Source organism: Eupeodes corollae, chromosome 2 (assembly GCF_945859685.1).
Source record: "Eupeodes corollae chromosome 2, idEupCoro1.1, whole genome shotgun sequence".
NCBI lineage: Eukaryota > Metazoa > Arthropoda > Insecta > Diptera > Syrphidae > Eupeodes > Eupeodes corollae.
This window is the reverse complement of record NC_079148.1, coordinates 88,637,898-88,651,819: the sequence shown is the minus strand read 5'-3', so window position 1 is coordinate 88,651,819 and position 13,922 is coordinate 88,637,898. Positions and strand designations below refer to the sequence as shown.

General features: G+C 34.6%; 1 protein-coding gene across 4 annotated transcripts in view; it reads left to right on the top strand.

The window, feature by feature from the left end:
* The first annotated feature begins 2,566 nt into the window (after positions 1-2,566).
* LOC129948017 (uncharacterized) overlaps positions 2,567-13,922 on the top strand; it is a 28,450-nt gene continuing 17,094 nt past the window's right edge. For 2 of the 4 annotated variants that reach the window (XM_056058826.1, XM_056058823.1), the window contains exons 1-3: positions 3,017-3,663; positions 8,793-12,028; positions 13,043-13,321. In XM_056058826.1, the coding sequence (XP_055914801.1) occupies positions 3,505-3,663; positions 8,793-12,028; positions 13,043-13,321 (3,674 nt within the window). In that variant the 5' untranslated portion in view covers positions 3,017-3,504. Of the gene's footprint in view, positions 2,722-3,016; positions 3,664-8,792; positions 12,029-13,042; positions 13,322-13,922 lie in introns of those variants that run through there. The other 2 variants (XM_056058824.1, XM_056058825.1) reach the window with 2 other exon arrangements.

The following is a 13,922-nucleotide window of genomic DNA, read 5'->3' as shown; positions in this document are numbered from 1 at the left end:
AATGTCAAAATGATGCAATTAATAATGTCAAATGCTGAGTGGCGCCATTTTCGGTTGAAAGATATTATGAAAGGCCGACACAAGGAGAATTATGCTATGTTTACACTCAGCGATATTTTATAAAAGTAATTTTTCGTTCTTATTTTTCTTTAAATAATACGTTTGAATATCTATACAGTTTAGGTTAGCAAATAAATGGAATGGAGAATATAATTTGAATTATTTAACAAATTCTAAAGTGATATAACAGGTCTCACTTGCTGTATATATTCACAAATCTTCTTAGGATGATATAATTTTTTGAACAGCTTATAAAACAAAACAAACAAAGATTAAAAATTATATTTATGAAATCGTCTTTTCATCAAAACGGACTGAACAAAAATAGTTTCAAGAATAGTTCCTTAATGAATCTTAAATAATATCATAATCTTATGAAAAGAAGAATGCTCACGCAGATCGTTTAAATAGTAGTTTACATAGTATTTACTGAATAAGACAATGCTTTCCTGACTATCATTCTAATTCAATTGATTTCAACTTTAAAGTTGGCCACACGAGCCATTTTTAATTAAACTACTCTGATCCAAATCTGCTGAGTACATCTTATTTTCTAGAAACTTAAATAATTCAAATGATTCGAAGAAATCTCAACTGTCAAATTTGTTTGGATGGCCAGCTAGACGATCTTCCATCCTACTTTTCTATTATCCCAACTGATCACAAATACGGATGATATCACCGAATAACATATTGCGTGGAATCGTCCAAGATGATAAGTGCGATTGATATATATTTGATAGTCAATAATACTGATTACCTTAGTAACAATTTCAATTATTACCAATAACATAATGAAACATAATCTACAAAATGACTACCAATTAATAATATTTCAAATACTTCACATCATTTTTTAGAATTAAAAGCTTTTTTGGTCACAAGAATGTTTCTTTTAAGCAGAAACAAAGATTATCGAGAAATGTTGTTTTTGTGAGCGTATGTAACTCTATTCATATGGCGTCCTCATATTCTTTAGAATATCATTAGTAAATTTTCGTTCTAACAGCTTTGAAGATATATTGTTTGACTATCATCCTACACAGATCAAATTTGTTGATTTTGTCACTTGTCTCATTTACCACATTAGTTATTTTTTAGGTTAACTGGTAAAATGTGAATGAATTTTTTAGAACTTGATATTTCTTCTTTTTTTGTTGATTCTTATTTTGAAAAATATAGAAATATCTGCATCGACTTTCCATTGCTACAGCACGAATTGTCTTCCAATTTTTCTTACAGTCAAGCAGGGGTCTCAAAAAAATATGTTTAAAATATTAAGTCGAGGAAACAAGCCATACAAAAAAATATGTTTCTTTTTCGGACGTGACCCCTTGTTTTTGGTTTTTTGTTTTATGAGCCACTAAACACGTTTAAAACAAGTTTTTTTATAAGTAGTACGGCTTCGTTCTAACGTTGTGGGTGGTATGTAAGAGGGCCATACAAAAATAAATTTGTGTCGCAACAGTCCGTTGAGAACTAGACCTAAAACTCCCCACCATTCCTGTGTGCGAGTACTGTTGTCAGGGACGGAAGGGGCATTCCGAAGCATTAACCATTATGCCACGGAGCATATGCATGCATAAAATGGGCGCATTCTCAAAGCTAGTGACTACGGTGTCAAAATTCAACTAGCTTTGTGAATGCAAAATTACACTACAAAGTTAGACAATCCGCAACTGTCATATTAATGACAAATACAAATATGTATAATAAGAAACATTTGTGTTTTCAGAACTTTAAATTGTTATATTTTTTCTTTTTAAATTCAATACATTTAAATAATTGATTTGTATTTAAATTCATTTCATTTTGAATTCTTGTGTCCTAATCGAGCAAGTGATTGTGAAATGTGAAAATTAGTGTGCACTAACTTTGTTGCCAAAATTTGTATACTACGTCGCAACTACTTTTGTAGTTGCATTTAGCCAACCAGAATCCCTTGACTACGTTGCCACTAGCTTAGTGAACGCCCCAATGTTCATTATATGTTTTGTTATTTTTTTTTATAATATTCGCATTAAATTTATCTTTCCATTAAGCCTTAAAGCCCAACTATAATAGGCATAAGCTAGCATATGCGCGCATAAGTAACCGTGCGAATACAAAGATTCTCAATACGAGTGAACATAATGGAGTCTAGCTCCATTTCGTTCAATTTTTCTCAGTTTCGTTAACTTAAGCAAACTTAGGCAAGAGCGATCCCAGTCGCTCGCCGCATAAGTAAAATCTCATATGTAGATACGAGGGTCAAATTGTATTATGGCTATCCGCAGTAATTTCACAAACTTACTAACTTAACTCAACTTTAATTTCGTCCATTTCGTTACATCCCTGTGCAGTGCTGCTAATTACAATTCCATACTGCCATCCTGCTCTTACTGCAATCCAAATAACTGCCCTTCCGCTTCTTTATGACAGATGATGACAGACAGAAAGAAATTTTAAAAAAAAAACGAAAGTTAAGTTCCAAGTTGGCAGTAAAAATTCCGTGACTGAAGTTTTGCAGTTTAATCTTTTTGTTTTTTGATTCTAAAAAAGCCAAAAATTAAGATAAATTATCGTAAAATTTCTCAACCTTTTGAAACTTAAACTAATTACCAACGAAATAAGTACGAATTGTCTGTGCTTTATTTAAATTGTATGTCTGTGGAGATATAGGTAAATAATCTGTGTTTTTCCCTTTGGTCCTTGGTGAAAGTTATCCAAAAAGAACTTGTTTTCATTTAAAAATATTGTGTTGGAAACCTGCCGACTCGCCTGGCTCTCGTGCTTGAAAAAGAAAACCCTATACTCTGGTGCTGGCGCGGTGCGGGTATAACAGTTGCTTGTTGTAATGTTGTTTTTGGTAACACACAAAAGACAACAAAAAAGTTCGCACTCGCAACGCAACCATCCGATGATTAGACAGAGACAACTACTTTAAATCTGTCAACTTGGCAGTGGCACCAGTCCCAGTGTTTTTTCACTATTCGTTTTCGTATTCACTAAAAATTCTGCCGTTTAACTTTTTGTGAAAATTTCCAATTTTTATCGAGTAGGGTGAATTTTCTTGATCTAATTCATCATCTACTATGAGTGTGCTGTGTTTTGGGGCACAAAAATAAAAGAAAAATCTAATGGAAAAGTAGATTTTTGCACGAACTAAATTCATTTCCATCAGCAAATGACCAAACGAAAACATCCACGTAAACTCTCACATCACAGCATATTTAATTAAAAAAGTTACTTTGCGATTAGCTTGCACAATCAACGAATAAAAAATAAAATAATTATGGGTTCCAGTTTGTTGAGATTGTTGTAAAATGCTAGATAGGTAATTTTTTGACCAGACTAGTGGGGTAAATTTAGTTGAGTACGAGTGTTTATAAATTATTGAACTGAAATTTGAAATTAAGGCTGGAAAATATCGATTATTCTATTTAATTGAGAAAAGTGAGGGACATGTCGTGGGCCCCTAATCGCCAGCCGGTGAATATGGCTAAACAACCACCACCTTCATTGGTACCGCCGCCGCCACTACAGCAGGCACCACCGCAGCAGGTGGGTGTTGGTGCTGGTAGTTCTGGTGATCATGGTATTGCGGGACCCTTTGGCTCACAGGTAAATGTGTTATAGTTTCGTAGTTGTTGTACCTGATAGTTCAGGAAGTAGTTGTTGCTTTTAGTCGTTTTGCATAATAAAATCCAAGTACCTATTTACTAATATATTACTTTTTATAGTTATGTAATTCAAAGAAACCGAATCTGGTTTGTCCTTCCTTAAATTGCTAGTTGTGTATTAAATAGACTAACTGGTTCACATTGCCAGCAAACAGAATGGAACCAGATCTTTAGATGCAAATAAATTTGCTAACACTTTTTGTAATTCTATCGATTGGTGTTAAAAAGTTCAATAACTGGATATTGCTTGCAACATATATTTAGTAATTTTCTTAACCAAATTAATGTAATAAAATAAAAGATCAAAATCAAAGCATCAAGATATAGGTCCATATGTTTAGTGAGACAAAACGTCCATGAAAATGCCATAAAACTGGTATCCTATAGTCAAGGGTTCTAATGTAGAGCTTGCACAAAATTTTATAAATTCAACTTCACATTATTTCGAAATAATACATTTTTTTTAATTATAAAACATAACATATTATGTTGATTAGCACCTTATATCAGAAAACACAGGCAAATGTATCACTAAGTCTATTTGAAAAGATGAAATGGTGTCCATAAGGACGGTTTGCCTTTTCAAGCGGACATAAGGTCCATCTGCACTTTGATCTGATTATAATGTCGATGGATACTTTGCATGTATGATTTTAACCGTGGTTTCTTTATCGAATGCGCAGACATAAGGTACATGTACAATGATACCACGGACCTTTTGCCTTATTCCCACTTAAATATGAAACACACAGTGCAAAAGTGAGAGCGTCTATTTCGCATACATACATATATACGTAACTCTGCGTTTCCAACATTCGAAATAATTTGAATACAGTTGAAAAGTGAGAGTCCCAATTAAGCAACCATCATCAAGAGAAGCTTAAAATCAAAACTGGAATTTCGGAACAAAAACAAATTGTTTGGGTGCTTTTTAGTGAATTAATTAAGAGTTTCATTGAATAAATTTGGGACACTGAAAATAAGAGTATAACTATGAAACACTTAATGATTGTTTACCAAAAAAAAAAAAACGACTATGAGCTTAAAAGTTTTGGAGTTTTGTTGATTTGAAATATTGTAAAATTTTGTTTAATTCCTGGGAAATTTTTACTTAATAAATAGAATTATTCCAAAAAGTCGTGTTTTTAGATAGTTTCAAATAACAAATCAAATTTTAAAACCTGGGATTACATTCAATACATCATCAAAAGTACCGTTAGTTATAGGATTTTTAATAAAATTCTCGATCTGCATGTCTTAAGTTTATTAACCTAAAAATTCAACACTGAAAATATGTTGGTGTAAAAATAAAAATTTAATAATAAATATAGTACCGGCGGTGGAGATGTGATGATTACTGCGTAGCACTGTTTTAGAAATTGTTTTATGAAATATACAGTCTTATTTAATAGAATTCGCTAAACAGATGAATAGTTATACAGTGAATAAGGATTTATGTAGGCTCTATGTAACGTTGCAAAAATTCCTATTTATAAAAAAATCTGCTATAAATTTTAGTTATACAATGCTTATATCAAAAAAAGTGCCAAAAGTACTATAAAATCTGCTAGTTGTCATAGCAACTAAAATATAACAAAATAATTCCAATTATTTGTATGATATTCTCTTTCGAAAATCTATATTTTTTTTAGATTCTTCGTTTCTTCGGCTCACGAGCTAAACTCGAGAGGCATTATTGTTTTTATTTTAATTTCAAAAAGAGAGGAGAGAAATCAAAATGACATTTACGAAATAATAATAACAATAATTTCCTTATGTAGGCTCTATTCAACCTCAAAACGCGTTTAGCTTATTATGGGACTATGCAACCTTGTATAAGTTTTATAAATAGCATTTTTGCGTTTAGAGGCATTATAGAGATAACATAACTTTATGTAGGCTCTATACAGCGTTTTTAAATAAGACTGATAATATACACAATTAATTTAAAGAGGAAAAACGCAAGTAGTCTAGTTTTATGATTTTTTTCGAGCTTTTTAAAACCATATCCGATATATAATAAAAAATCAGTTAGAGCTTATATCGGTTATAATATGTACACTGCCCGACAACCGATAAGCGCCCCCTATGCTTCCTGTCTTTGGAGATTAATATCAGCAAATCAAATAAAATATTTGAAATTAACTCGAAAAGAAATTTAAGTTTCGTTACGATCTCAATTAATAACATTTTAACAGAAGTTAAAAGAATTTAATAAAAAAAACATCTTTTTTTTCCGGACATTTGATTAGAACCCTCACTTGAAAATGCCAAATAACATAAGAAAATGGGCAGAGAATACTTTAAATTTTTTGTTTAAATTTGTATTCCTTACATTTACCACTCATGCCTACAAAAATTAATAATGTGTTGTATCACCACGGTTAACTATGACCTTGTATTTCCTGTTGGGTAAAGAATCATATAATTTCTTTATATAGTGCAGAGAAACAGTCTGCCAGGCACTTTTTATTCCTTCAATGAGTTCCGGTTCAGTATGCTGTGGCATTCATACGACGAGTAAGAAATTGCAATTCAAATATGCCATAGTCCGTTACAGCTCCCCATACCTACACATCATTAGCACAGCTGTGCAGCCGATCTAAAATATGCTCTTCCTTTCGAAGATCATGAAAGTAGTAAGCCTAACCATCGGGACCGTCAAAATTAAATTTGTTCTCCTCTGAAAAGACAACAAGCTGCCACTTCTTTGTCCAGGACATATACGCTCTGCAGAAATGGAGGCGCTGCATCTTTCGAAGTTGGTTAGGAGGTGTTTTTTTTTATTTTATGACGCTTTAAATGTTCAGCATTGGAAATAATTCTTTCCACAGTCCGCACGCATGTTTTCACACCGGTTTTTTCTTTAATCTTGGCTGCAGAGCCGTGTGAATGAATTACCTCAAAATAATTCGCTTGTCAGGTGCTGTAATGGAAGAAGATGGCCGGTTCTTCATTTTTCTTCTATAGCTATGCTCATTTCGTAGAATGAGAAAATAACTTCGCGGCTGCTGTTAAATTTTTTAATTTTGATGGATTGATTGACCACACTCACTATAAGCCTTTATTTTGGCGCTTTCGGCTTCATTTAGAAAAGCGTAGAGGTGCTAATCAGCTGTCGCACAAGAAAGCAAAACAAAATAACGGTTCATTTCCAGAACTCAAGGGTTTTTTTTAGAGAAAGAAAACAAATATTGAGCATTATACTTATTAATCGATCCGAGTTATTTGAATTTACACTGAAAGTTTAAGGGGCGCTAATCGGTTGTCGGGCAAAAGTATAACCAAAAGTATGTCTTATAACTTACGTAGCTTAAGCATAACATGAGCTCTTATATGACCGTTTTTTAGAGGAAATAGTAGAACATGGGAGTTTAGGTTAAACATAAATATTTTAGTTTTAGTCAAACCTTCCTCGCACAAAGTATTTTATTCGGTCATTATTTTTATTTTGTTGATTTCTATTTTTATTAAACTCCCAATTCTTCGATATTAGCTTATTGTCTGGATTAATTTTTATTTATTCATTTCTTTTAAGAAATGTAGGTATATAATAAAAGAAGAGTTTAAATTTTGAGATTGTTTTAATAAAAAATAAGAATATACAGATTTTGCATGTCGGTGTATGAATTTTTAGTTTTAAAAAATCCAACGAACAAAGATATTACCCTAAATAATTGCATGAACACTTTTTATAAATATTTTCTTTATCTGTTAATAACTCTGTTTTTAACTCTGATTATATTTTTCTTAACAGTATTATAATTTATAGATTAAATTTCTTAATTCAACAAGTTTATAATTACCATTTTTTGAAATAGCTACTCTGCAGACAGAAATTATTTCAAATATCGTTCTTCTTAAGTCAAAAACATGATGCAAATATGAAGAATCTTGGAAATCTTATTTCAATCTTTTAATTACTTTTAGATTTCTTCCACAGTTCTTATAACTTTTTTAATGAAAAAAACAATCTGGGCACCCATGAAACCTCTTATAGAAAATGATGTTATGACAAAACCACGAACGTGATACAATCAACATGTTAAATGTGTGATAATCGTGTTTCTAACTTTACTTTAAAGACTTAGCTCAACACTTCTAGGAAGATATGGCCCACCTATAATAAAACCCGTACAAAGGATCTTCTATGCAGGCCAAGGCAAGACATAGCCAGGATTGTTGCGGTTTGTACCGGACATTGGCCTATAGGAGTTGATGCAGAAAAGTTGGGTATCTGCTACAACACCTTTTTCCGTAGTTGTAGTGACCAAAGAGAAAGTGAAAGTGAAACGATAATCCATTTCCTCTGCAAATGTCCTGCTTTGGCAAACACTAGAACGAAATACTTTAGAAAAGCATTCTTTCACGAACTTGATGAGCTATCTGAGATAAAGATTAGAGACCTAATCTTTTTTCTCAATGCGACAAAATGGCTTCCCTTTCTATCACAGGTCAAACGAGTTTTTGGTATCAAAACGGCGCACTACAGCGCTAATTTGATCTAAGGCTAGGTTGCCTTGAGATCGCCATTTCTACCTAGCTCAACACTTATCCAATTGATATTGTGAGAACTGGTTTCTACGTTTTCATACTTAACTGAACAGAAATTATGTTTTCATTATTTTGCATTGATAACCTATATCCCAAAAAGGGAATACGAACTTTGTAGTCTGAGGACCTAAATATTCTTTTGATATGCTCCATATAAAGCTTAAGAACATTGTTTTGTTCGGAAAAATGACAAATGATTATATAGTACATATGTATATCAATGCCCATGAAAGGACTTAATATTCTGGAATCACTTCTGATTTGACATCATTTTCCATCAATATACATATTTCCATTAATCTTTTGAAACTTCATATATTTTTGACACTTTTTGTGTTCAATGAATATAATGTTCCCAACTGAATGACGATGACTAATTTAAATACAATCGCGAGTGAGAAATTACAATTCTGGGTCGCAAGACTTTTTTATTTCTTGTTTGTTATTTAAAATATGTATCCCAAATAAAATGTAAAAACTTATTTTAAAATAATATTAATCAAATTTATTTTGCAGCCGGTTTGGAAGTCAAACTTTAACCATCAACAACTCATGCAACCAGCTCAGCAACCTCCACCAACCAATTGGGCTCCAAATCCAATAGGCAATGCATTTCAACAGCAAGAAAATACTTCGGCGACTACGCCTCATCAACACCAACAGCAACAGCAAAATAATAATTGGAGTCAGCAAGAGTTTCAGACATCTTCAATGCCACGACAATCTCAATCAGCTTTGCCTACTTCAGGATATTTTCTGAATCAAAACAACTTTCAATCGCAACAGCAGTACCCTGTCTTGCAACCCTCTTATCCACTTCCTCAGCAGTTCCAATCGCAAAGTATTCAACAGCAGCAACAACAACAACAACAACAACAACATCCTGTTGAACCGCCAATCAGCGTACCAGTGGCGCCAGTGGCTCCTTTGGTTCCTGCAGTTCCTGTTAGCTATTCACGTCAAAGTACACAGCAAATGGATAATGTGCAGGAAGCAACAGATTATTTCGATAATAAAACTAATACTTCTAATGACGGGTGGGGTGATTGGGATTGGAATGAAAACAATCTTCAACATCAACAACATCAACAACATCAACAACATCAACAGCAACAACAACAGCAACAACAACCACAACAACAACTACAACAACAGCCCCAACAACAACCACAAAAACAGCAACAACAACCCCAACAACAGCAACAACAACCACAACAACAGCATCAGCTACTTCAAGCAGCACAGCAACAATATATACAAGAACCACAGCAACAGGCGATGCAATCACTTCCCGTTGCTCCTTCTATGACAGGGAATTTGCAAACCAATACAACTTCTATTGATGACAGTTTTCGCGTAGAATCCAATGATAATTGGCAATGGGGGCAAACTGAAGAATCAACCCCACAAAATAATAATTTAATTTCTGATGACCTACAGCAAAATTCTAAAAAACTTCCGTTACAAGGACGAAGTGAGATTAGCGATGCTCAACCAACAGCCAATATTGAAGCAATCGTTCCTCCATCTCTACCACAGCAAATAAACCCTATAGTTCAACCTGCATTGTCATCAATTCCTGCACAACCTATAATTGAGTCGAATGTTCTAGTTAAACCAACGAATCTTCCTCTTAATGACGTAACAAGTTTACCAGACAACACACAGGTAAACAATAACATACCGAGTCCAGTCTATGTTTCGCAAGCTAAGCCTGTTCCCAAACCACCACGTCAATTTGCTAGCCCTCCTGGCACATTGAATGACGCTGTTAACTCAATTGGACCAACAACTCCACCACATGCTTTTAAAAATCGACCTGAACTTCAGCCTAGTACAGTTGCAACGGTGCCAACACCTGCATCCAATCCAACAACACTGCCACCTCCTACACTTAGTAGCGCTTCATCGTCTTCCACGGCCTCAAATAATCCATTTAAACGGACTGGATTACCCCAACACCACAGAGCTGGACTCGTTGCACCACCGACTAATGTGGCATCTCCGTCAGGTCTATTTTATGCATCCCCACCACCACCACCCGAAGATTTCGCAAATCCTTCGGTAGAGAATCACGAGGTAATTGCTCCTGATAATTCGGAAATTCTGCATGAGAATCAAGAAATCGCTCCCAACAACGATCGCAACGAATACCTTCAGACGAGCCATCTGTCAGAAATTGGTGGCGACAATGTTGGCACTGCTTTCAATATTTCAGCCCAAGAGCAATATAACGAGTCGGATGATTTCCCGCCTCCAGGGCTGTCAAGATTAGTTTTAGGTCAGCCAGAGAATGAGGCGCGCCAGATACCTGGTACGGAAAACGATAGCAGTCTTAATATAGAGCGGCAAGCGGATGGAGAGGATACTGACCCAACACAGCAAATACGATCTAATTTTTTGTCATCCTCCGATAACAATCCAAGCAACGCCTTGCCAAATCAGATAGATATAACAGCGGATCGAAACTTATATTTAGTGCCGGGAGAAAGCGACATTCTGGAACAGCGAGTTGTTACCGGTCTGGAAATTGGTTCTTCAACACCACCACCAGTTCCTCCCGTTCAAGTGGAGCAGAGAGAACTTGAATTAGATGGAGAAAATATTGAAGATCAACATCAGCCACCGCAACCTTTGCCAGTGTCTCAGCACCATAATTCCCATCAGCATCGTCCGGTTAGCCCAGTGCAAAATGTTCGGGATGAGGCACTTGATGGAGCCAACAGCCTCGATCGTCAGGTCCAAGGGAGTCAAAAGAAGAATCAAGAAGCTGGGTCAAGCATGTCTCAGGAAACTAATTTAAAAGATCTTTCCAATATATCCACTGGAAATGACGAAAGTGATCAACGTGATCGTCATTACAACAAATCTCGGCGTGGAGGTGCTGACACGGAAAGTAAAAAAAGACGTTCTGGTCATGAATCGAAAGAAAACCGATACGAAAGCGAAGAATCGGACTTTTCTAGTGATAGAGAGCGGCGGAGATATCGAGAGGGCAGCGTACGTAGCGAACGCGATAGGGAAAGGGATAGCAAAGAGCGCAAAAGACGCGATAAACGCGAGAGAGAAGCTGTCGGTGAACGCGACCGGGAACGTTACAGGGGTGATGACCGTGAAATTAGATATAAAGAGAAATTCTACCGCGATCGTGAGGGTAAACAAGGTGGTCGATACGCTAGCGGCCGTTATGATGCGGATTCAAAATACGAAACGGAAAGCTCCACACGTCACGAACGTCGAAGAGGTGGAGAGCGCCCCGAGAGAGGTGAGCGTCTTGACCGTGAAGCATACGAAGAATACCGGAGATATCGAAAATATGAGGCCCGAGAAGGCCACGAGAGACGCGGAGGACCTCGTACAGATGGGGACAGACGTCGAACAGATAGGGAATACCGGGAAGATCGTGATTCTCGTCGCCACAAGGAAAGCCGCGAAAAGCCTCGAAACGATTATGATGACTATCGCAAGGTGAGCAGTCGTAATGCTCGTGAAAGTGATATTGAAAAGGATTCGAGGATTCGCGAAAAAGATCCTCGCTATGCTGGCCATAGCATGTACAGTGGATATTCTGGATATGGATACGATCCTTATGCAGCTTACTACTATGAACAGATGGTACGTACAAATCCACAGGCGTATTCCGAATGGTACAAAAAGTACTACGGCCATGCGCCAGCCCCCGAATCAATAACAAACAATGGCAGGGAATCGGTTCATTCAGGTCGAAGCTCAGCAAATAACGAAAAAGATCGGTGAGTTTTATATTTAAATGCTGACAATTATTTCAAAAATAGCTTTGTACATTTTCACAGTTTTCGATAACTAAAAAAAACACATATTAATACAGTGGTAGTTGTGGCTGTAGATTAATTATTTAATTTAAAAGACCTCAAAAGGGTTTATTTTGGTTGCAGTAATACAAATTATTTCTTAATTTATATGTGAAGTTTGTTTTTAAATGAATTTAAAGGTAAAATAGTCTATTTTTCAATGACATATAAATCTGTTTGATTCTCGGTTCATTAAAGTTTTTTTTTATAAATAATGATTTTCGTTGGGTTATCCTCACAATTCTTTAATACGTTCAACTGATCCAACTTAAGGATTTTTATTTCTAGTCTGAGGAATATTCACTTTCATTAGAAAGCTAGGAACCAGAAGTTAAATTTGTACGTTCTATTGTACTGTTAAGAAAAATCATAAACCGTTTGGGACAAACAAGAATTTTAGATGAGCTTTTAATTATAAATTAGTCTTTTGAATTTTTAATTATAAATTAGTCTTTGAATGGATCTTAAGTTTAATTTTTATGGTTAAACATTTATTAAAATGTTCATACAAATTACCCAAATTTTATTTACTTAAAAACTATCTTCACATATCTAAAATCGAGTTCTAAAAACCGAATTGCTTAAAATACCAACAGTTTTTAAATGCACAAAATTTGTTTTGAGTGGACACCGCGTTGGTCTTTTTAGTTAATTATTATGTTCTAACCATTTCCTGTGTTTCTTAAATTCATCAAAACATTTCTATTCAAAAATCTATTGTTTCATTTGAGCTCATCACAATAACAATAAAAACGTGAAAATATAACGTATAAATATAATAGAATTAAGTTTATTTTATACATACTTATTACTTACACCTAAAACTGTAAAAGCTTGAGAAATATAAAGATTTAAATTTTTCCAAAATTTATAATGTTCCAAAATCATAAATTAGGATTGAAAAACATAAATTCCTTGAAAACAAAACCAATTTAGGTATACTTCTCAACATCATCAATACATTCCACATCCAAGCGATTATCAACGACATTTTATGCCACCTGGGTCTATGGCGGCCAATATGTCGTCAACTTCTATGAACTCAACCATGAACGAGTCGCAGCACCAACAACAAGTTAGCAAGAGAAGCTACGACCTTAGCGGAGGACCATCGACTGGGAATCTATCGCAAATAAATCAATTACCTGGGGCCGATTATTATGGGTCAACAACGACACACTCGTACTATGCCCGAAGTGAATACACTGAATCAAGGTGCTTACAAAAAATTATTTGGTAATACAAAAACAACAAACAAAAAACTAAATCAGTAAATTGTAATTGTAATGTAATTGTAATGCATTGAAGTATGTAGGAGAAGCAGTGTACGATTTGAATACTATATTACTTTCAAAAACCTTGGGGCTCGTAACGTAATATAATAATGTTTTGGCTTAATAGACTTAGTACTTGAATGTTAAGTCCGAGTTGGTGGCTCAATTTAGTTTTCAATTTGTCGGTCTCATTCCGAGTAAAAAGAATTTTAGATCAGTGACAGAGGATCTGGAAATTCTTAGAGGTTGAAATGTCACAGACCTTATATTTTTGGATATAAAATTTAAATTTAACTTAACCGTTTTACTTCCCAAAATGAATAGTTAAAATGTTCAATACTTTTTTCAATAAGAACTATTATTTCTCAGGTTATTTGAAGATTTCGAAAGTAATCAAAATGAAAATAAGACCAAAAACATTTTATAGTAGTTATAAAATACGTGTAAAAAAAATGTTAAGTTGTTTATTGATGGATGAACGAGTAGATAATTTGTTCTCTGACACCATACCAACATTTTTAAAATTATATTTTCCTAGATTC